The sequence below is a fragment of the Cicer arietinum genome, chromosome 6, assembly GCF_000331145.2.
Source record: "Cicer arietinum cultivar CDC Frontier isolate Library 1 chromosome 6, Cicar.CDCFrontier_v2.0, whole genome shotgun sequence".
NCBI lineage: Eukaryota > Viridiplantae > Streptophyta > Magnoliopsida > Fabales > Fabaceae > Cicer > Cicer arietinum.
The window spans coordinates 5428033-5449653 of NC_021165.2; the positions used below are offsets into that span (position 1 = coordinate 5428033).

At 31.1% G+C, this 21621-nt stretch overlaps 6 protein-coding genes across 7 annotated transcripts in view; 4 read left to right on the forward strand and 2 right to left on the reverse strand.

Moving 5' to 3' along the window:
- Positions 1–2011, forward strand: part of LOC101504185 (AT-hook motif nuclear-localized protein 5-like) — a 3591-nt gene extending 1580 nt beyond the window's left edge. The window contains exons 3-6 of the mRNA XM_073370080.1: positions 1–48; positions 740–871; positions 960–1118; positions 1496–2011. The exon at positions 1–48 is cut by the window's left edge and continues 6 nt beyond it. Of these exons, the coding sequence (XP_073226181.1) occupies positions 1–48; positions 740–871; positions 960–1118; positions 1496–1729 (573 nt within the window). The 3' untranslated portion in view covers positions 1730–2011. The remainder of the gene's footprint in view (positions 49–739; positions 872–959; positions 1119–1495) is intronic.
- Positions 2012–2728: 717 nt separating this feature from the next.
- On the reverse strand, positions 2729–4614 carry LOC101504513 (probable glutathione peroxidase 8-like). Its single transcript, NM_001286528.1, has 6 exons — positions 4561–4614; positions 4372–4448; positions 3849–3910; positions 3572–3690; positions 2887–3054; positions 2729–2761 (listed from the first exon to the last, which is right to left on the reverse strand). The coding sequence occupies exons 1-6, from the start codon at positions 4612–4614 to the stop codon at positions 2729–2731; spliced, it is 513 nt and encodes a 170-aa protein (NP_001273457.1).
- A 2806-nt stretch (positions 4615–7420) lies between these two features.
- LOC101488996 (probable phospholipid hydroperoxide glutathione peroxidase) lies at positions 7421–10418 on the reverse strand. Its single transcript, XM_004503714.4, has 5 exons — positions 9904–10418; positions 9713–9774; positions 8715–8833; positions 7782–7949; positions 7421–7690 (listed from the first exon to the last, which is right to left on the reverse strand). The coding sequence occupies exons 1-5, from the start codon at positions 10248–10250 to the stop codon at positions 7661–7663; spliced, it is 726 nt and encodes a 241-aa protein (XP_004503771.1). The 5' UTR covers positions 10251–10418; the 3' UTR covers positions 7421–7660.
- Positions 10419–11309: 891 nt separating this feature from the next.
- Positions 11310–14090, forward strand: LOC105851053 (glutathione S-transferase T1-like). The gene is made up of 7 exons (XM_004503678.4): positions 11310–11470; positions 11568–11641; positions 11728–11788; positions 12354–12407; positions 12613–12692; positions 13171–13376; positions 13677–14090. The coding sequence occupies exons 1-7, from the start codon at positions 11406–11408 to the stop codon at positions 13887–13889; spliced, it is 753 nt and encodes a 250-aa protein (XP_004503735.1). The 5' UTR covers positions 11310–11405; the 3' UTR covers positions 13890–14090.
- A 789-nt stretch (positions 14091–14879) lies between these two features.
- LOC101488655 (glutathione S-transferase T1-like) lies at positions 14880–17523 on the forward strand. Its single transcript, XM_004503713.4, has 6 exons — positions 14880–15207; positions 15278–15338; positions 15426–15479; positions 15690–15769; positions 16686–16891; positions 17034–17523. Exons 1-6 carry the CDS (start codon positions 15063–15065, stop codon positions 17244–17246), a joined length of 759 nt encoding a protein of 252 aa, XP_004503770.1. The 5' UTR covers positions 14880–15062; the 3' UTR covers positions 17247–17523.
- Positions 17524–19380: 1857 nt separating this feature from the next.
- LOC101488331 (serine racemase) overlaps positions 19381–21621 on the forward strand; it is a 2891-nt gene continuing 650 nt past the window's right edge. Inside the window, exons 1-6 of one of the 2 annotated variants that reach the window (XM_004503712.4) lie at positions 19381–19506; positions 20276–20464; positions 20567–20653; positions 20740–20970; positions 21374–21447; positions 21548–21621. In XM_004503712.4, the coding sequence (XP_004503769.1) occupies positions 20289–20464; positions 20567–20653; positions 20740–20970; positions 21374–21447; positions 21548–21621 (642 nt within the window). In that variant the 5' untranslated portion in view covers positions 19381–19506; positions 20276–20288. Of the gene's footprint in view, positions 19507–19546; positions 19759–20275; positions 20465–20566; positions 20654–20739; positions 20971–21373; positions 21448–21547 lie in introns of those variants that run through there. The other variant, XM_073370557.1, reaches the window with a different exon arrangement.

Below are 21621 nucleotides of genomic sequence, written 5' to 3' on the forward strand. Positions count from 1 at the left end.
GCAGGGTTGGCTTTTTCGCCTCATGTCATCACCGTTGGAGTTGGGGAGGTAGTTATATTTTTCTTGTTATAAGCAAATTAGATTCTCTGTTCTTATTTATGTAGTACTCTTGTTCTTTTTCTTAATTATGAATGTTGCAATGTTGAGGTATACACATCTAAATGGAATTAATTTGTCATGGATGTTGATTTGCTTTTGAGGGAAAATTTTAGTGGCCTATTGCTTTAGTGCCACCAAAATCACTGTTGATACCAACATAGGAACCCATTTGATTTGGAAATTTGGTCTCTGCAACTTGAGAAATCATGGTCAATTGTCCATAGAGATTTGATTAAGCATATCTTCATAATTCAGAAACACAATATTTGTGAGATAAATACTTTTAAACTAAAGTTTGTTTCCTCTTTTTCACTCAGGATATGAATATGATAATTTTAATTACTAGTTACGACATGCAGCCGTTATGGATGGTGTTTATAATTACAAATCACTGAATGCACTCGTGAATTGAATTTTCACATAGTCAATAGAAAATAATTTGGTGAAGATTACTATCACATGTTAAGATGGTTTTTGATTGCACGGAATACTGATGATATGACTCAATATGAGCATCTAAGTTGATTACAGGTTTCAAATATTAAGTTAATTGCTGTTATTCATTGTAGAAGCTTTCAAGATTTGTACCTATTGATGCACATCAATTTGTTCCTTGATAATAGATTTTCAATATTTTCAGGACATTGTAGCCAAGCTATTGTCGTTAGCACAGCAGAGACCAAGGGCTCTGTGCATCATGTCGGGCACTGGGATAGTGTCTTCAGTTACTCTGCGACAGCCTGCTTCTACCAATGCTGGTGTTACTTATGAGGTTAAGGCACTAACAACTGCAACTTAAAGGGCCCAATATCGGTTTTTATGGTTCACTAAGATTTTTTACTATTTTTTTGCTTTTGCAGGGTAAATTGCAAATATTATGCTTGTCTGGTTCTTATTTGGTTGCTGAAGATGGTGGACCATCCAACAGAACAGGTGGCGTAAGTGTTTCTCTTTCTACTCGTGACGGTCATGTTATCGGTGGCAGTGTTGCGGTGCTTATTGCTGGAAGCCCAGTGCAGGTATATTCTTGATTTTTCCGCCAGAGCAAAAAAAAAGTATTTTAAGACAACTGCAAGGTCTTTAGAAATGAGTTGCGAGCAATCATGATAGAGATGCTGAGTGTGTGTTTGGTTCTACAATAGCGAAAATTGATTTTGTTTAAAAGTGAGTTGAGAGTACAGTGATTTATGTTATGATACATTCACGTCAAAGTGAGTTAAACAACTAATTTTAGGTTAGATGGCACTTCTATAGTTTCCCTGTTCATCATGCGTGAGTAGGGATGTTCAAGAATGTCACACCATGGGATGCTACCAATTCAAGCCAAAACAAAATGAATACCCTGAAAACAAAAAAAAGTTAACATATTGATAAAGTGATTTATTGCTCACTGCAGGTGGTGGTGTGCAGCTTTGTATATGGCGGTGGATCGAAGGTAAAGACTAAGCAAGAGACCACTACCAAAGATGATAGTTCTGAGCCTCATAATGATAATAAGCTAGCTTCTCCAGTCAGTGTTCCACCTGGTCAAAACTACATCTCTTCTCCAACAGCCATGTGGCCCGGATCACAACTGTCAGACGTGAAAAGCCCGCACACACATACTGGCATTGACTTGACACGAGGGTGAAATTTTTATTTTCGAAGAGATGGCAGTTTTGTATATACCAGTTGTTGTAAATTAACTTGAATTTGTGAGCATTGTGACTTAGCTTGTTATCCCCATTGTTGGGTGACAAGTTTTCACTAACATATGCTGAAACAAAAGAATCATTCAGGATTCAAGTGGCTACTATTCTTGATTCATCTAAAATGTTAGGTCTGGTGAAATGAAGGCAAAACATACACTTCATTGGAATGTTTATTGTCTTCAGTTCATTTAGTTCTGAGATCCAACTTTGGTTACTGCAAATAGTGTGTTTGGCTACAGTATTTGTTTTATATCTGTTTATTATGCATTACAACTTAATGTTACTCTAGAAATTTGAGACGCAAGTTCAGTGTCACTCGTTTGTCACTTGTTTGTCATACTTGATTGGGTTCATCACCCTTACCTATTTTGATGCAAGATTCTAATTATTCTGTTTCATCCCATTTTGTAATATTGAATTTTTATTTTTCATTTGGTGTTTTTGCGACTGATCAGTGCAAGAATGGTTAAATGCAACAATTTGTTTCTTTAGTTCACAAGAATAAGAGCTGTCCATAAGTTTTCTGAACTTTTGGACTTAAATGTGAAGGAAAAATACGATTGAATGATTAGATCTTATATGATTGGTTAAAATTATAACAAAAGTTGTCATTTTTTTACCAGTCATGTCACTCCTAAATAATTTGTAAGCCCAATTATCTACTTCATTGTTAATCAAAATAGCTGTAAAGGAAAGGAAGGATATAAACGAAGTTACTAGATGCTAAGATGCACTCAAATATCAATAAAACTAATCAACATCATGATGTATATAAGGATATGCAGCTCTTGTTCAGTTTATAAGAAACCAATCCATTATGCATAACATAATATTACAACTTCAGGAAGGAAACAACATTACAAAGTCAAAAGGCTATGCTTTATTAACATTCAAGACAATCATCCTCTCTTCCAACCTGAATCCATGTATTCATTCATTCATTCAACACCAAGTAGTTTGCAGATGTCTCGCTGCAATACAATAAAAGACACCAGAAGAATTACATTACACAGACATCATAAACCATATTAATTGATAAAGTATATAAAATACATATATATGAAATTTGTGGAATAATAATACTCCATCCATGTACCTCAATGCTAAGAGGAGAGGTGGTGGGATAATAGCGATCCACCACTTGGCCATCCTTGTCAACTAAAAACTTGGCAAAGTTCCACTGAATATCATCCCCAAAAATTCCCCATTTACCTAACTTTAAGAATTTATACAAGGGCGCAGAATTCTCCCCATTCACTTCAATCTAGCACAATCAAATAACAAGGAGATGAACTTAAATTTTTTTGCATATTGATGTCAGTTCTTCAAATTGAAGTATTTAGCAGAAGTCAATGCATAATAGTAGTAATAATAATCTTATAATCTTTATCCAACTAACCACAACTACTCAAGCAACATTTAAATTTCATTATTTTTGTTCATAGTTAGCAGTGGCTTTAGTATAATTTGTAAAGCAGATGAAGATGATCAATGATTACTGCTGCTATTTCGTGTTAACTTGTTTTAAATCATCATACACATAGAAGGGATTAGGATTATCAATGAAATGCAAAAACATGATTAAAACAAGCACCAAACATAATGCAGATACAAAATCTCTAGCATCTAATCTTCAACATAGCCACATAGGAATCACTACAAAATTGGAACTTAGAAGAGAACATCTCAGTAAGATTTTGTTGGCACCCGGTAGTGTGTATAAAAATGGTGACTAATAAAACAAGGGTTTCCAATCAAAGATTATATATATGTTGAAGTACCTTATCAAAGATGGGGAATTCCGCTTTGAAGCGAGTGCAGACGAAGTCCAATATTTGATCATTGGTTCCAGGTTCTTCCTCACCAAATTGATTACTTGGAAATGCTAGAATCTCCAGGCCTAATATAGCAACCAATTCAGTCATCTGAAGTGTATCAAATAAATATATAAAATTTGGCAAATAATAGAAAGAACTAGTGTTTTGTGAGAGGAGTACATAACATGACAACATGAAACTCCAAAAGAAGAGTGTGGTGTTAAAGTTACAAAATACAAACCTTTGTGTTTGTACTTGTCATATAGTTGATTCAACTCGACGTAATTTGAGTTGGTCATGCCACTGCCTCAATTCAATCAATAAACAAAGAAGAATGATGAATAAATAAATACTGTCACTATTATGAGAATGATAATTTGATTTCAGGTGGAATAGTCACTTCCATGATGAAAAGTTGTGTGTTTGGTTTCACAGTAGGGAGAGCCAAAATTGATTCCAGACATAAAATTGATTTTGACATCTTCTGTGAGTGACGATGATTGGAATTGATTTTGACTATAGAGTAGATTCTAACTTGAAGTTAGGATTTACAATTTTTAACCCTAAAAGTAGTTTTTTTGGTCAAATTCATTGTTCAACTCAGCTTTAACTAAAATCAATTTTACAAAATCATTTAATTACAAATCAAAATTTTCCACAGCATAATGAAACACAGAATGAAATATGATTGATGAATTGAAATGAATATAGAAGAGAAAGAAAAAAGAAAAAGAAAAAGAAAAAGAAAAGGGGATGAATGATACCATTTGGAAGCAACATTAACAATGAGGAGGACTTTTCCTTTGTATGTATGAAGATGTACATAATTTCCCTTAGCATCCTGCAAGTGAAGAAAAGAAAGTTTGTATTATTGACATGATGGTATGGTAGTTGTTTTCATGTTCAACTTAATGAGCATAAAGAAACAAGTGAAATGAAAAAGATAGATAGACCTTGAAAGTGAAATCGTAAATGGATTTTGGATCGTTGCTGGATTCGGTGGTCATAACGGAGTTTGGAACTACCAAAGTATCAAACCACACAATATTCAATTTCTGGACTTTTTTTTAGGAAACTAGTATAAAATTTCAGGTTAATTAACAAAGTAGTATAGTTAACAAAGTAGGTTTACCATCTCATATTTGAGGACTTCTTTAGTTGAAGATGATAAGTATCTCCGTAAATGTTCGAATCCCATTCATCTAATTTTTATAAATTTAAACTCTAAAATAAATATAGTGTAAAATATTAAAATAATAGTTATTATTGTAATAAAATTCATGATTGATTATGACATCTCTAATATTTATTTGTAATTTAATAATTAATATTTTACTTCCTAAACTTACTTTTAGAATATACAATTTATATATATAAAACAATAGAGTACATTTTTCAAAAATATTATCACCCCGTCATGACTAGTACCACCACGATTTACTCGATATTTTTATGTTTAAATGAAGTCGTGGTTGGCGAAAAGATTTGGGCAAGTTTCTTTTAAGATTTTCTTAAAAATGACTTTTTACAAAATAATTTTTATAATATTTTATTTTTGAAAAATAATTTTAAATAAAAAATAGTTAATTTTAAAGTATTATTTTATTTATTTGATACTATTTTTTTCGATTATGAAATTTTAAAAAATTCTTCATAAAAATTATTTTTAAAATATTTCGTTTTAAAAAAATATGATTTTTATCATGATAAATTTTTTAATAATTAATATATAAATTATTGAATGTTAAAAATATTTTTTTGAAATTGATAATAAATGAATCTAAAATAACTTTTATTATTTTTAACTAAATTCTAATAAAAATCAATTTTTAAAATATATAATCACAATCATTTTTTCAAAAATCTTAAACAAATATACCATTTATATTATTTATTATTTGTTTTATTGAAGTTGTGTATTCATGAGAAATGATTTGCATTATTATTATTTTTATTTAAATACCAAAGCCGCAACTTTCATTAACATTTTGCCACTTCTTATTTTGTTTTTAAAATATAAGAAAGTTGTATTTAGAAGTAAAGCTGTCAATTAAATTATAAAGTCCATTTTAGAAAATTCCTTACGAAATCTTTTGATATTAGAACTCTTATTTAAATAATTTTTTAAAATTTTAGATTATAATTTCATTGTTTTTTGTAAGTCTAAATGAGAGACTCAAGGGTTTAATATTTTATTAATCTATAATTTTTTCTTGAAAGATATTTGGAATTTATTTTTCTAAAAAAATCTAATTTTTTTTCTTGAAAAAAATCAAAAAAATTTAAAATCGCTTTTTTCTAAAAAAATTTGTAAGAAAAATAAAAAATTATTATTTTTAAATAAATAAATATTGTAAATTATTTTTTATCCGAAGAAATTGATTTTTTCAAAATTTTGAGGAAAAAGTCGAAAAATTTATTTATCAAAAGATAAATTTAAAAAAGTGTACCCATAGGTCTCACTTAGTCTCTAAAATTTTATGAGCTTTTTTGTTTTGGGGACTTTCGTTTTTGTACTTTAATAACTATAAAAATTTTAACTTTCTACACCTGGACTGAAGTCAATAATAGTAGGCTTGTGAAATTAACATTTATAAATAGAACGTTTGACTTTAATTTTAAAAAAAATAATTATTTAGTTATTTATTACTTATTATTTTTAATTAATTATTATTTTATTTTGATTAGGACACAAATTTTAATTATTTTTAATCAACTAGTATGAAATGGTGTTAAAAACTTGATCCGTCTAAAGTATAACTATACAGAAGGTATAAGTTTATATTAAAGTAATAAAGAAGTGACGAGTATCTACATGCAATAAAAACTAAATATATTAACATTATTGATTATTATCAAATTAATTGTTATCGTAGTCTACTAGATGAAAGAACATTTAACTTAACAGAGCACGCTGCTCTTTATCAATCAATGCCCATCTCATGGTTGCATTGGTCCTACGATCAATCAAATAACATTCTCAATTTATAATTTATTATTGTTATAAAATGTTAAGTATATTAGTTATGTAAGTATCATTATTCTCAATTTTAAACTTTGCAAAATAGCAAGAGCCACTCTCTCAAAATATAACTCTAAATCTCTTCTTCATCAATTAAAAAAGTATAATTTTGAGTCTCTTTTTCATCGATTAGAGAATGATGGTTTAAAGTATTTTTTAGTTAAAAACCATAAAGTTGTTTTTTCTTTGCATTTTCTCTAAGTGACCTGCACACATATTTAATTTTCTTTTGTTTTGTTTTATTTTGTTGATTTAGTCTTCTAAATGTAACGCCTTTTATTTTTTTATTAACATTGACATTTAGATTATATGGATTTGTTTGCAATTTGCAGTGTCATTCTATTTGAATTTAGAAACATTGGATTTGATCTCATCAATATATTTTATCAAATTGAATTAATATAATTTTTTAGTAATTTTTTATTCATTGATCATTAAACTTTGATGGACCAACACTCCAACACAATTTTTTTGGGGTACAGCTCTAACCCATTTATTTATTTTTTTACAAGACTCTTGCATCAAACCATGTAAGTTAGTTATAACATTCTCAAACTCCTTTTTCTTCCATAATTTTGTAAGTTTTTTTTTTATATCACCATCCTTGCCCAGGACCAAAGCCATGCTATGGTTCCAATTTAATCGGATGTCCCTGAAGGGGGACTCCGGACTCACATGTTTCCTTATCTAAGCTCCAATTGGTAAGTACCAATTCTAGAGCTCTGCAGATATCTCTAACAATCTGCTCAAGTTTAACCGGGAAATAAACAAATGAAACAGACAAACCAATGTATGGCTAACCGGAGTTTAAGTAAATCATTTACATTCATTCATACAAGAGTAATAAGTCAAGTACACAATCTCATGAAGATGAACTAAGATCAGAGATACAAAAACCACTGTTTGGGAAGTATTAGAAAGGGGGAAATTGCATTTGCATCAACATCTGCAATGCATTCCTTTATTCACATAGTAATTATTAATTTCATCCATATGCATTTATTCCAGGTTCCAACCATTCATAACTTCATTCATGCCCCAAGCAATTTCAGTAAGTCCTTCTGCAGACATTAACAAAAGTAATATACTTAGTGAAATAATTCATTATGTCTAGTCAAAAGATTATGTGCGCCATCATGCAAATTGTCTCACCTCAATGCTCAGAGGAGAAGTTGTGGGTGCATAACGTTCAACAACATTCCCGTTTTTATCAACAAGGAACTTGGAGAAGTTCCATTTGATGTTATCCCCAAAGAGACCACCTTTGCTTGACTTAAGATACTTGTAGATTGGAGCAGCACTGTCACCATTCACATCAACCTAAGTAAAAGCAAATAAACATCATTTGAATATGTTTTTATGGAGAACATTATTATTAATTAAAATGACACTAATGGAGATTTGAACTCTGTCCCTTGAAGTGACAAGGCCGAACGCTTTTCAGTGAGTGGACGCCTCATGGACAAGTATCCATTTAACAGTACAGGAAAAACATACAAAGGAAAGTGAAATATAATTCTAGCTGGACACTGTTAAAAACCATGCCATCCGAGATTAATCTTATTCTTTGGAGAAAGACAGACACAATAAATTTTGTAAAACATATTACTGAAAAATCTAGATTTTAGATTATTTTCAACCTTCCACACTTTTGCACCCTGTTCTCACTTTCACTACAACTTATTCATCATCATATTATAGAACCTAGATGCAATTTTGAATACAAAGTCTTGAAGCCAATTTATTCATCTCTGCTTAGTTAATGGTTCATATTAGGTCTGAAACTGGTGTAAAGCTTTACACAACTACGGCTGAAAATATGAGAAATCATGGAAGGAATCACATTTTCTATCTCTAGTTTCCACATAAAGTTGAAGGAATGCAATAATTCAGAATATGCGTAAGGGAACCTGATTGGAGATTTGAAGGTTAACAAAAAAGCACACGTGCCTCACAAACATGATTAGAGTCACCCTAAAAAAGTTAGTATTCAAAGAGCCAATGCTATAATCGGAGCATTTCTTCTATCAGTATGGAATTAATGATTATTATACATGGAATAAAATAAAGAGCAAAGTTATTTACCTTGTCAAAAACAGGAAACTCAGCTTTGAAGCGAGTACAGACAAAGTCTTGTATCTCTTCAAGAGATCCAGGCTCCTGTGCTCCAAACTGATTACACGGGAATGCCAGAATTTCCAGACCTGAATAAAGACATCAAAGTATTTTAGAAAGACTACAGGACACCACAATAAGTTAGTTGCTTGAACCTTAAAAAAACATAGAGGGAACCTACTAAAGTTTGGTATTTATAGTCAAGTTTGTCCAATTAATCAATACTAATTAAGAGGCTGTTTGTTGCGATTATTTTGAAATATAATCACTTTTCAGAGTTAAAAAATCAGAATATGAAAATAATATAAAAACTGCTTAAGATGAGAAGGTGTTTTGAGTAGCTTCTCATAAAAAAAAAAAAAAAAAATTATAACTGATTTTAAAAAAAAATGATTTTCATTACGGTGGACAAACACAACAAATTCTATTTTTTTAACAATCTCTAAACTATTGAATACTAAAATCACTTTGTTTTTATAATAGGCAGCCCTAACAATTATTTATCATGGATGTTATAATCAATAACCAATATTAAGGACAATTCTGTTAGAAGATTCACATTGGAGTTTTGACCTTAAAAGTAAAACTTATAAATGAAGGGTTCTCCCACCAAATAGACTAGTCTTTCGATTGGGTTTCCAAGGTGTAGTTCAAGTGGTTGAACTAGGACACTCAAAAGGAGGTCTACTAACATAACAACTACTAACATTTTCCTTTCCAAAAAAACTAGTCTTTCTTCAGGCTTGTGAAATTATACTCTATGAAGCACGGATAATGACAACACCGGACACAACACTAAAACCGATGCAAAGTAGATTATGCTCCTAACAGATTTGAAACAAGTATTTTGTGTTGTTGATATACTAGTATTGATTATTAGAGCACGCACAGCCATGATGAAGAAGATAACAAGACAATGAAAAGGACATGAATCATAAGGATTAAGGAGAGAAGGCAAAAAAAAAAACCTTTTTGTTTGTATTTGTCATACAACTGACTGAGCTCCGTGTAATTTGAGTTAGTCAAGCCACTGCATCAATAAAAGCACAATTAAAGAAATTAAATTAAGGGGAAAACAAGTAATCCAATTTGTTAGATCTAGAACCATGCCTAATAATCTTTGAGTGAAATGAAATGATTATTTATAAGATAAGCATACCACTGTGAGGCAACGTTGACAATCAAAAGGACCTTTCCTTTGTAGTCACCAAGATTAACATCATTTCCCTTAGCATCCTTAACAGTGAAATCGTGAATTGAATTGGGGTTTGATTGGGAAGCCATGGTGTGATCTGCTCTTAAAGTAAAGTACAAAGAGGTAGAAGTTGTAAGAAGTGGTTTAGAATTAGGTTTAGGTTTGTTTGGAAGAGAAGAGAATGAGATTGGATTGTAATAATTATTGGTGGAGAAGAAGTAAGAAGAAGAAGAAGAAGAAAGAGGAGCAGCTAAGGCTAATCTTGCAGTAGAAGTTGTTAAGAGGAAGAAGCGAGTTGAAGTACAAAGCATTGAGATTTGAGAAGAAAACGGTTACACAATTTTATACTAATAGCGTCTTTCTTCCACACATAGATAGATCATAGATGTGAGTGAATTGTGAAGAGAATAACGTTTACGCGTGGAAGCTTCTAATCTCGCGTCGTGTGTGTCTAGATGTCGATGCACCTTCTTTCACATCTTTTTGGACCATTTAATCACCACTTACGTCATCCTTATTTTTCATTTTCCACAACTGTTCTTGTCAAATCCGATTTTTATTTTTGTTAATAGAGTTAAAATAAATTAAAATTTTATTGAAATGCTACCAAATTTTTCAAAAACATTTTGTGTGTTACATATCATAGAAGTTTATGCAAAAAAAAAAAGTTTTAAATTTGATATAAAGGTATATATAAATATATATTTTTTAAAATTTATATTAGAATTTTGTTGTTTTGTTTTCTTGAGTTTTCAACGTTTAAAAAATTATATTTAACCCATCACTTATTTTTTATTGGACTTATTAAAATTATTACTAAGTCTAAGTTAATATTTTTTTACTTTTAATCTATGTTAAGAAAATCTTAAGTGCAATTTATTATATTCTAGTTTACTTTTGTGATTTTTTTATTTAAAATTTATATAATAAAACAATTAAAAAAACTCTTTTAAAGTGAATAAAACACTCTAAAATTATAATAATAATAAAAATATCAACAATTTTTTTGTTGTAAAGTTTAAAAATAAAACATCATTAACCGTAATTTATTTACATTTTATTTTCTTTGCATAGTAATTATTCACCTAAAAAATATATCCTCATAATAAAACGTATACATATTTATAAAAATAATAACATAAAATATTTTTATTACTAAAGTGGTCTATAGTTATTTTCTTTCTACCACATCCTAAGAAAAGTTTTACATATATACAATCCAATTTTACATGGTATTTTTATTTTTAATTTAATGAAATAACATTTGAGCTCCCTTAAAAAGACAAAATATAATAATTTGAACATAATAATCTGATTTAGTGAAATTAATAATTTTCTTTATAACACAAAAAGTGTTTTTACGTTAAATGGGATTGGGAAGTACAACTAGTAGTAAATAAGAATGGCGTTATATTTTAAGAAGTGTAATTTGTAGAGGAGTGTGGGTAACGAAGAAAGAAAGAAAGATGAAGCTGAAAGTGTATACGGATCGTATGTCCCAGCCATCCCGTGCAATTCTTATCTTTTGCAAGTATTGTTTTTCACTTTCATTTCTCTCTTTTCTTTATTTTCATTTCTTTTACCTATATTCTGTATTTGAAATTCATACTCAAACTCCACTTCGATAGAGTCAATGGAATAGATTTTGAGGAGATCCAAATTGAACTCTCCAAACGTCAACATTTATCTCCTGAATTTCAAGGTAATCATATTCGTCTATGCAACCCCCGCACTTTTCAATATCTTTCTTTTTTCACTACTTAACTCTTCAATTTCATTTTCCTTCAGCGATTAACCCTTTCAAGAAAGTGCCTGCTATTGTTGATGGACGGTTCAAGCTATTTGAGAGGTACTTCTTCAATAATTTCATTTTTAATTGTGTCTGTCAGTTCTGATGCCATCTACAGAAAATTGTATCTATCCAGTTCGATTAAGTGCTTATAATCTTTCTAAGGAGCTTCTTGAAATAAGTAAAAAATAAATTTATGGATACCTCATGAGTTGTTTTTGCAATTGTATACAAACACGTTGACCATGTTTGGATAAGCTATTTCTATAGCAAAAGATAAAATAAAGTCAAATTGTTTTCATATAAACTATAAACTGTTGTTTTCATAAGTTATCTTGGAGAGCTTATGAAAATAAGATGGAAATGGCTTATGGGCATGTCATAAGCTTTTTCTATAAGCTCTCTCAAACATTATGACAAGTGCTTATGTTAGTAGATAAGTTCAAATAAAGACCTCTAATACACGTGCTTATCTTGTGAGATAAACCTTAAGAATTTTTGTATAAGTTCTTCCAAATACCCCTTATAATTTGATTCTGCTAATATATTATGATTTTCTTTAATAAGGTTGTTGCTACAATTACTGACTTTTGTATTCACAAATGGTTTATTTTCTTCTTTGCAGTCATGCAATTCTTATCTATCTTGCTTCTGCATTTCCAGGAGTTGCAGACCATTGGTTAGTATTTTCCCTCTTTTGCGATCGTCTCTATGAATTCAAAATATTGATGTGAATGAACAGAGGCTATCCTCCAGTAAGATTCACCTTTGTGTATGCTAGTCATTCTGTACTGCAGGATTCTTTCTGTTCTCTCCATATTGGTCCCTTATTCAGTGCAGTGTACGCTTATGCTGTCCTCTTTTAAAACTTTTTGTTCAATTAGGTATCCAGCTGATGTTTCCAGGAGAGCTAAAATTCACGCTGTGTTAGATTGGCATCACCTGAATTTGCGCCGTGGAGCAGGTGTGTTATAGCTAAAAACGGCCCTTTTGTTTATTTGCTTTCATGAATCAAATTCTACAGTGGTCTCCTTTCACTAATTTCAATGTAATCAATTCTTGTTTAGCCTGCTTGCTGGAATAGATAGCTTTATATTCTGGGGCTTATTTGGTATTTATCTTTTCATTTTCAAAGTAGTGAAGTTCAATCAAGTTAACTAAAAAATCATGGTTAAGCTTTTTAGAATATGTTCACATTGCAGATGACAGCGTATAGTAGGTTAAGTCTTTCTTTGAGCGCATTGATGACAATGTTATTTTCATTGAGTTGTATGAATCTGGTAAAGCCATGGATATTAAGGTTAATTTGTGTTCTTCTTTGCAATAATTTCTGATCAGTATTTTTCTTTGAGAATGGGTGAAGACACTGTGTTTCCTTTTGTGTGCAATTTTTCTTCCGCTTCCTCTCTTTTCATGACCTAGTCTACTTGTTTTTGTTCTAGCTGGGTATGTTCTAAATACTGTACTAGCTCCATTTTTGGGTCTACCACTTAACAAACAAGCAGCTGCTGAAGCTGAGAAAGTTTTGGTATCATCTCTGTCCACGATAGAAAACATTTGGCTTCAGGGTGATGGGCGGTACTTGCTTGGTGGCTTTCGACCTTCCATAGCAGATCTCAGTCTGGTCTGCGAAATTATGCAATTGCAGGTAAATGGGACATTTGGGAGTTCCTATAACATAAAACTTTTCATCATGACATAACTCAAGGACAATTTTATTTTTCTGGTTGAATTCGAAGAAAATAAACTGCAGAGAGATTTTTGGTTCAGTTTGTGTTATATGGTTGAAAAATTGTATAGCATGTTTTCTGTTTGAGTCTGGTTTGGCTAAAGAGAGGAATATTTCTTACATCTAATGCTGGCCTGATTAAATTAATTCTGTTTGACTAGAAATGTGATTTGCAAGACAAAATGATAATATTATGATAAACATTTTATTTGGATGCAGCTTTTAGATGAGAAGGATCATGATCGAATTCTTGGCCCGCACAAGAAAGTCCAGCAATGGATTGAGAGCACAAAAAGCGCAACAAAGCCACATTTTCATGAAGTTCACAATGTCCTCTATAAGCTCAAATTGAAGCTTTCACTGCAGAAATCTAGGCAGGCAGATGGCGATACAAAATCTGGGACTAAAGCCCCCATAATTTCAAAGATGTGACAAAAAAACCATGCTAGTTATGTACCTGTGACAGCTTTGTGTGACCAATTAGCCATGTCTAACATTATATACATATCGCTGGTACTTGGTTGCAATTGTCAGGCTTGAATCTTCGATGACGAAGTTTTTGTTGTATTAAGACTCAAAACTGAGATTGCTAAGCTTTGCAGATAATAAATTTCATTGCTATTCACAGATTCAGCCAAGTTCTTAAGTGCAGATTTGACATTGCATATTAAATTTGTCGTCCAAAATATCTCAGCGGAGCTGGTAAATTGCTGTAGTATTTAGCCACGAAGAAATGACAATATAAATTACTATGCTAGGACTTGTCATCCAACAGATCATTTGGATGATAATTATACCAAGACAATCAAAATTTAATTCATATAAATCCACCCATATAAGTTAATTTGGAATTTTCTTTCTTGAGATTGAGATTGGTTGAAGCTTGAAGTCTATCTTTTTTTTAAAGAGACACCTGGCTTGTTGATTGTGATCTGGCTTGTTGATTGTGATTTGATTTTTTAGTTTTTAAAAATTGTTATAAATAATTTTGAAAAAAATCTTTGAGTTTGAACATTATCTGTTTGATTTGTTTTTAAATTAATAATTAGTAATATTTTTGTAAAACAATTTTATCAGACAAGATGGACTATTTTTTAAAGAAACGTTTCAATTTCAACTATGCATTCACAATTTCGAAAAGGCATTTAAGACTATATATATATATATATATATATTTATTTTGGAGAATATATAATATAAATAAAATTTTCAAATAAAATAAAAATGAAGAAGTCGTTTATTTTGTAGAAATATTTTTTATTTTTTATTTAAAAAAATAATTATCTATATTTTCAAAAACAATAAAATTAAGAAAAATTGTTTTTATTATTTAAAAATTAGATATTCATTGATTAATACTTCAGAATAATTGCGTAAAAAACAAATAGTATATTACTCTTATTAGTCTGAAGTAATTAATCTGATTCTCGAAAGCAGCAAGGCAGGTGTATGATTCCGAAAATTTGAAGAATATGGGAATTGATTGTTATTATTATGAGGCAAAACACAGAAAATGAAAACGATAGTAGAAATGAAATAAAAGCATTGTTGTGGTGTATACTATAGTTCCCATCCGAAACAGAAAAAGAAAAGTAATTAGAAGGGATGATGGAGAAGTTGAAGGTGTATGTAGATCGTATGTCCCAACCATCACGAGCAATTCTTATATTCTGCAGGTTGAACGGAATCGACTTTGAGGAGGTTCAAATTGACCTTTCCAAACGTCACCATCTCTCTCCTCAATTCACAGGTACAATACAGTTCATGCATATTCTTCAATTCTTTCTGCTATTCACTCACCGATTCTATTTTCCTTTCAGAAGTAAACCCTCTCCAGAAAGTACCTGCTATTCTTCATGGAAACTTCAATCTCTTCGAGAGGTAGCTCATTTTTGTTTTCAAAAACTATTTTTTGGTTTTAATTCATCTATGTTATTAATTAATCATTTTTGTTTTTTGTTTTGGCAGCCATGCAATCCTTGCCTATCTTGCTTCTGCTTTTCCTGGAATTGCTGACCATTGGTTTGTTTATGGGAACCACTTCTTTTGCTTCTTATAGTTATCATAGCATGCCAACGGTTCCTTCTGCATTTCTAAATTAGGATGAATCAATACAAAATAAATAACTTCGAATTTTATGCTGATAGGATATACGTTTTTTGCATCTAAATTTGGTCCTAGTTTCCATGCATTATTACTTTGTTGTAACGGGTTTCCTTCTTGATGGTTCAGGTACCCAACTGATGTTTTCAGGAGAGCCAAAATTAACTCCGTATTAGATTGGCATCACTCTAATTTAAGATATGGAGCAGGTGATTTACACATCTAAATCCTAAAATCTCCTGTCTCCTTTTAGTAATGTGATTTCCTTTTAGCAGATGCATTTGAGCTAGTTCTACTTCTACGGAAGCAAGCTTGACAGATAGATAGGGATTGTAACCTATGACAACTTTGACATACTTCGTCCTCTCACTATTATAAGCAAAAATAACTACTTTCATTAGTATTAAGAAAATTAGTTAGGTGCAATTAATTTTAATGATTTCATGTAAAAAATTCCAAATTTAATAAATTGTCTTTTTGAATGTCAAACACTCAACTACCGACATTAAATGGTTTTTATTAAAGAGTATATTAGGAATACTAGCATGAGTCAAAAGTAGTTAACTTTTGTTGGTAATAGTGACAAAGATTTGAGCCTACTTTTTTGCATATAATAGTGACTGAAGGGATTACATGTTAAGAGTCCACATTGGATGAGATATGACCTGAATATGTGTTTATAAGTGAGGGCGGTTCTCACCTTACTAGTCGGTTTTATAGGAGTTGAGTAAAGTCCAATCCAAATTCTAAGACAGTGTTAGAGTCTATCCAAGACTCATTAGCTCACTTGCTATCAGGTCTGAATATGTGTTCATAAGTGGGGGCGGTCCTTACCTCTAACTAGAAGAAAATTCAATCATATGATTATTAACTTATGCTATATTAGCATTTAAGTTTGTTCTATGGATTCTTGAGTCAGTTGAGTGCAGGTTAGCCATATTTTCAATACTTATATGGATCAGACTGGATTTAATAATTGCTTACTTGTGGAGAGCTTCATGCCATTAAGTTAAATCAAATTAGTATTTGGAAATTATTGAACAATTCATACATTCATATTACACGTTTCAAGCCAGAGAACATATTTGTTTCCCCCTAACTGGAAAAGGCAATTACATTTTGCAGTGAACTATGTAATAAATACTGTATTAGGACCTGCACTTGGTCGTCCACTGAATCCAAAAGCAGCTGCTGAAGCAGAGAAAGTTTTATTATCTTCTTTATCAAAACTAGAGGATATTTGGCTCAATGGAGATGGACGATTCCTTCTTGGCGCCTTTCAACCGTCTATAGCAGATCTCAGCCTGGTTTGTGAACTCACGCAACTTGAGGTAACTAAATATGACTCTGTCATTGTTGATTTTATCAGTGCTGCATCAAACCAAATTACCTAGTTAAGCAGAATGATGATCAGTACCATGATTAACTTTTCATAAATTTGCAAAATTTTAATTAAAATGTCAATAAACTTAGGTTTTGGATGAGAAGGATCGGGATCGAATATTATCTCCATACAAAAAAGTTCTTCGATGGATTAAAGATACAAAAGCTGCAACAAATCCACACTTTGACGAAATGCATAATATACTTTATAGAGCTAAGAAGAAATTCCAACAGCAGCGTTCAAGGGTAGCTAAAACTGAGACTGAGACTAGCAACGAGATTGGGGGACATTCTAAGATGTGAGAGCAATGACTTCATCTTTTTTTGAGACTGACATATTAATAGTCTAAGAAGATTTTGTCAGTGAATAAGTACGGGAAGTCAGAAAAGAAATGTGGTTGTATTTGTCAACTGCATTCCCCACTTCTAGCCCAGTAACTTATATGATCACTTTGTAAATTTTGGTTGTATCTTGGTGGTCTATTATAAATGTTTGAAATAAAAACGAGGAACTAAACTTTATTGTATCCAACATGATCAAATTTGAATAATTAAAATGAGGTGCTTTTGCATGTGGCAATTGAGATGTGGCAATTAAGACTTTCTTTGGGTGAGAGTTTGTTTACCTTTCAATTGTTTTTACTGTAATGACTTTCTCTCGACCTCTTTACCCATCATTCTGTCACCTAAACTAAGTAAAGTCGTAAAATGTCAAACTTGAACAGTATATTTCCCTTTGCACCCATAGAGGCTAGCGAGGTGGCGACTGCAATCAGTTTCAGTCTTTGTTGTTAACTTAAAATATTTTCAAATGATTCAAAATTTCTATGGATGAACTTTTTATAATGTTCTAAATATACTAGCAAAAAATCATTCAAATGTTTTTAAGTTAAAAAATAATTAAACATATTTCATTTTAGCATAGACTAAAATTATTTGTTGGATAATTTTATACGACTAAAAATTATATTTTATTCTACAGTATCTAAAATTAAAAAGTTGAAATTTTGTTGATACTAAAAACACATTGAACCTAAAAATCAAAAGAGAAATAATTCAATACTGTTAATAAAATCATTTTTATAATTAATTATTATAAAAAAAATTCATTACAATAAACAAACACAAAATAACTTATGATTATTTGAAAAAAAATAAAATTCTGACAAAAATCTTTAAATAACGAAATGTCTTTTTATTTTTATATTAATATGTAAGAAATGGCCCTTAAATGACCTATTAATGTGAATAAAGTCGCTTTAGGAATAGTTATTGGGTAGCTTTTAACTTGTTTTGAATTTAAAAAAAAAATTAATAATATTATTAGAGGATATTTTGTAAAATCCCCGCCAAAACCCGGTACTATGTATGCGTTTGCTCATTTTAAAATTAAAAAAAAAAAAAATACTTGGAGTTCGACGCAAATTTCTGAGTTGATTTTGGCATCTGCGCTACCAAGAGTTGGTACCCTTCTTTCTTGATCATTGCCATTTCGGTGCTTTGATTTCTCTTTAATTTATCTAATAATAATAATAATAAAAATAGGATTAGGAATTGCAACGATGCTTGCATTTGTAAATTGTACTATGAGAAAGCTCATCACAAACTTCCAATTCCTGAGTTTGAAGTTTGGAGGATTTACAAATTAAGAGTCGTATTTTCAATAAAGCATATCTTCATCTTTTGGATAAACCATGGAGGATTGGAGCATTACTTGATTGCTAATGGAAATGATGTTTGTCCCATTTGGTTTGCATAGGTAAGTTATCTTTTCTTTTCTATTTTTTCCATATACTTGATAAATATGACATTTTTTAGTTCGATTCCAAGCGAGTTGCTGAGAATATAGATGTCTGTGTATATATGTTTTTACATAACACTAAAATTTATTATGAGTTAAATCAGTAAGGTTGTTCATGCACTCGCTAGATTGATTACTGATATTTACTCAACACATTATCACGAATGAAATCCTCTAAACATCTTTTCTTAAAAGAAATTCTTGATAAAAAAATATGATAATAATAGTAACTACAAATTCACAATTATTTAGCTTGAATATTGTAGGACTAAGTTATTTAGTTTTAGGATCAGATTGTTTTTTTAATTATTATCAAAGACTAATTTCTAAAAGGTCTTGTTATCAAAGTGATTTAAGGGCATTTGATAAAGAATAAAAAATGGAAGTTTGTATAAAAATAATAATTTGAAAGTTATAAATACAAGTTTCAACAGATTTTAATTGATTTTTTTCATTTCTAATTTTTTTAATAAGTGTCGTTAAGACATTTGTCATTTCTAAATTATTCCAAAAAATATAGAGGAAAATTGGGGTTAGAATAAATATGTCTCTATTAATTTAAAAAAAAATTATTAAAATTGTGTTTTTGTTTTCTCGGAGAACAAAGTGGATCCCACAATTTATTTTATGCAATGGTGCTAGTACAAATTACAATGTATTTTTTCACTCTACAAAAAATTAGCCACCAACCAAAGCCGCGTCTGTGCTGCAGACTGAAGACCGCATTTCCAGCCGAAGCAGTACGTTTCAGGTCTTTCTTAGGTACTGAAAAATCACTCACTCATATTTTCTTAACAGTTATTAAGGTTGTCATGGGTTTGACTACTTGATTTTGATTTGAATATAAGAAGTATTGTATTTTCATACTCCAAATATGTCAAAGCTCTATTGAATTGCATATCCTCCTTATCACATTCTCTGAATGCTCTCTCTCCCACTCCGTTACTAATAATTTCATTTCAATTGCTAATGTTCTGTAGAGTCTCTGGTTGATCCACTAGGATTCCAATCCGGGTACCCAAAATCCTCCTTCTTATGGGGCCAACTTGCTTCCACTTGACCAACACCATATTGGTGGAAACATCCAATTTTAGTAGGCTCTTTTAAGATAGTGCACCAAAAAACAAGAGACTGTATTTTTCGCATATATAAGATTTCTCTTTCATAATTAGGAGCACTCTCAATAGGGAGGTTATTACATGTAGTAACAAATAATGTAAATGTATTATAAAATTACTTCAAATATGTAGGAAGGATATTTTTTTTTAAGGGAAATGGTAACAAACGCCCTTTGGAGCAATTGTCAAGAGTCTAAATTTAGAAAAAATGTATTGAAATTTGTGTAATTCATACTTTAGAATCGTAAAAAGTGTAATTTGTGTAATTTTCTATTCAAAAGTTATTTTTTATTTCTTTTTTGGTTTTCTTAACAAGTGCCCTTACGGCACTTGTTAGCACTTGTTAGCATGACCTTTTTTTTAATTATGGGACACATTACTAAGTGTTTTATCTGCCTTCATTCAATTTCAAGATCAATTACTTACATGGAAGAGGAACGCCAAATAACAAAAGAAAAATATGCTGCTGATATTTCCTCCATAAAGGAATCACATGCCAGAATAAAATCATTGGTTCTTAAAACTCCACTTCTCTCCTCCAGCTCTCTGAATGCCATATCAGGAAGGCAGCTCTACTTTAAGTGTGAAAATTTCCAAAAGGGGTGAGATTTCTTTATTTTTTATGAATTACACAAATATTTGGATTATTTTTTTACTTTTTGGGACTATATAATACTTTTCCTTCTGTATTCTATGGCCATCAGTGGAGCTTTTAAATTTAGGGGTGCCTGCAATGCCGTTTTCTCTCTCAATGATGAAGATGCTTCTAAAGGGGTTATAACACACAGCAGGTTTGTTATGTGCCGTAATTCCAGTATTTGTTTTTTTTAATCTGATTCTGTAAATTTATTCTTCTGATGTTGTTCTCCAAAATCAGTGGAAACCATGCTGCTGCATTGGCTTTGGCAGCAAAACTAAGGGGGATCCCTGCATACATTGTTATTCCGAAAAATGCTCCAACATGCAAAGTTGAGAATGTAAAACGGTATGGTGGTCAGGTTATCTGGTCTGAGGCCAATATGCAATCGAGGGAAGAAGTTGCAAATAAAGTGTGGCAAGAAACTGGTGCTAACTTTATACATCCTTATAATGATGGACGCATACTGAGGTACAATGTTTATTTTTGTTTGACTAAATTACCTGTCAATAAACTCTATGGGGGATAATCATGGGGTGGACTCATTCTTTTCATAGCAGTCCGCCAATTAGATCATCCAGTGTATAAGTGACTAGTGAAGCACCGACATGTAGACATCAGTAGTAATTTAAGAAGATGAAAGTAATTGAATTTAACTACATGTTTTGATGTTGAACACTGACACATGTCAGACACATAACATACCTTCAATCTAAAGTGGGCGCTACATTGATTAGTCGTGCTTAAAGCTTCTTTTCATAGAAGTTCACGCCTCCCAACTCTTTAGATTTTCTTGGCATATACTATAGGTATTGATGACTTGCATTGCAATTTTTAAACCATTACTCTTTGACATGTTTGATTGTTCTTGCAGTGGCCAGGGTACCATATCCTTGGAGCTTCTGGAACAAGCACCTCAAATAGATACACTTGTGGTACCTATAAGTGGTCTGTTCACTTTTTGATGTCAAGCCATCAGCCAAATATTTCAAAATTTGCATTCATCTGGGTATCCTTTTCTTGATTTTCATACAAATGCAAACTGCAGGCGGCGGTTTAATATCAGGAGTAGCATTGGCTGCCAAGTCCATCAACCCGGCTATTCGCATTTTAGCTGCTGAA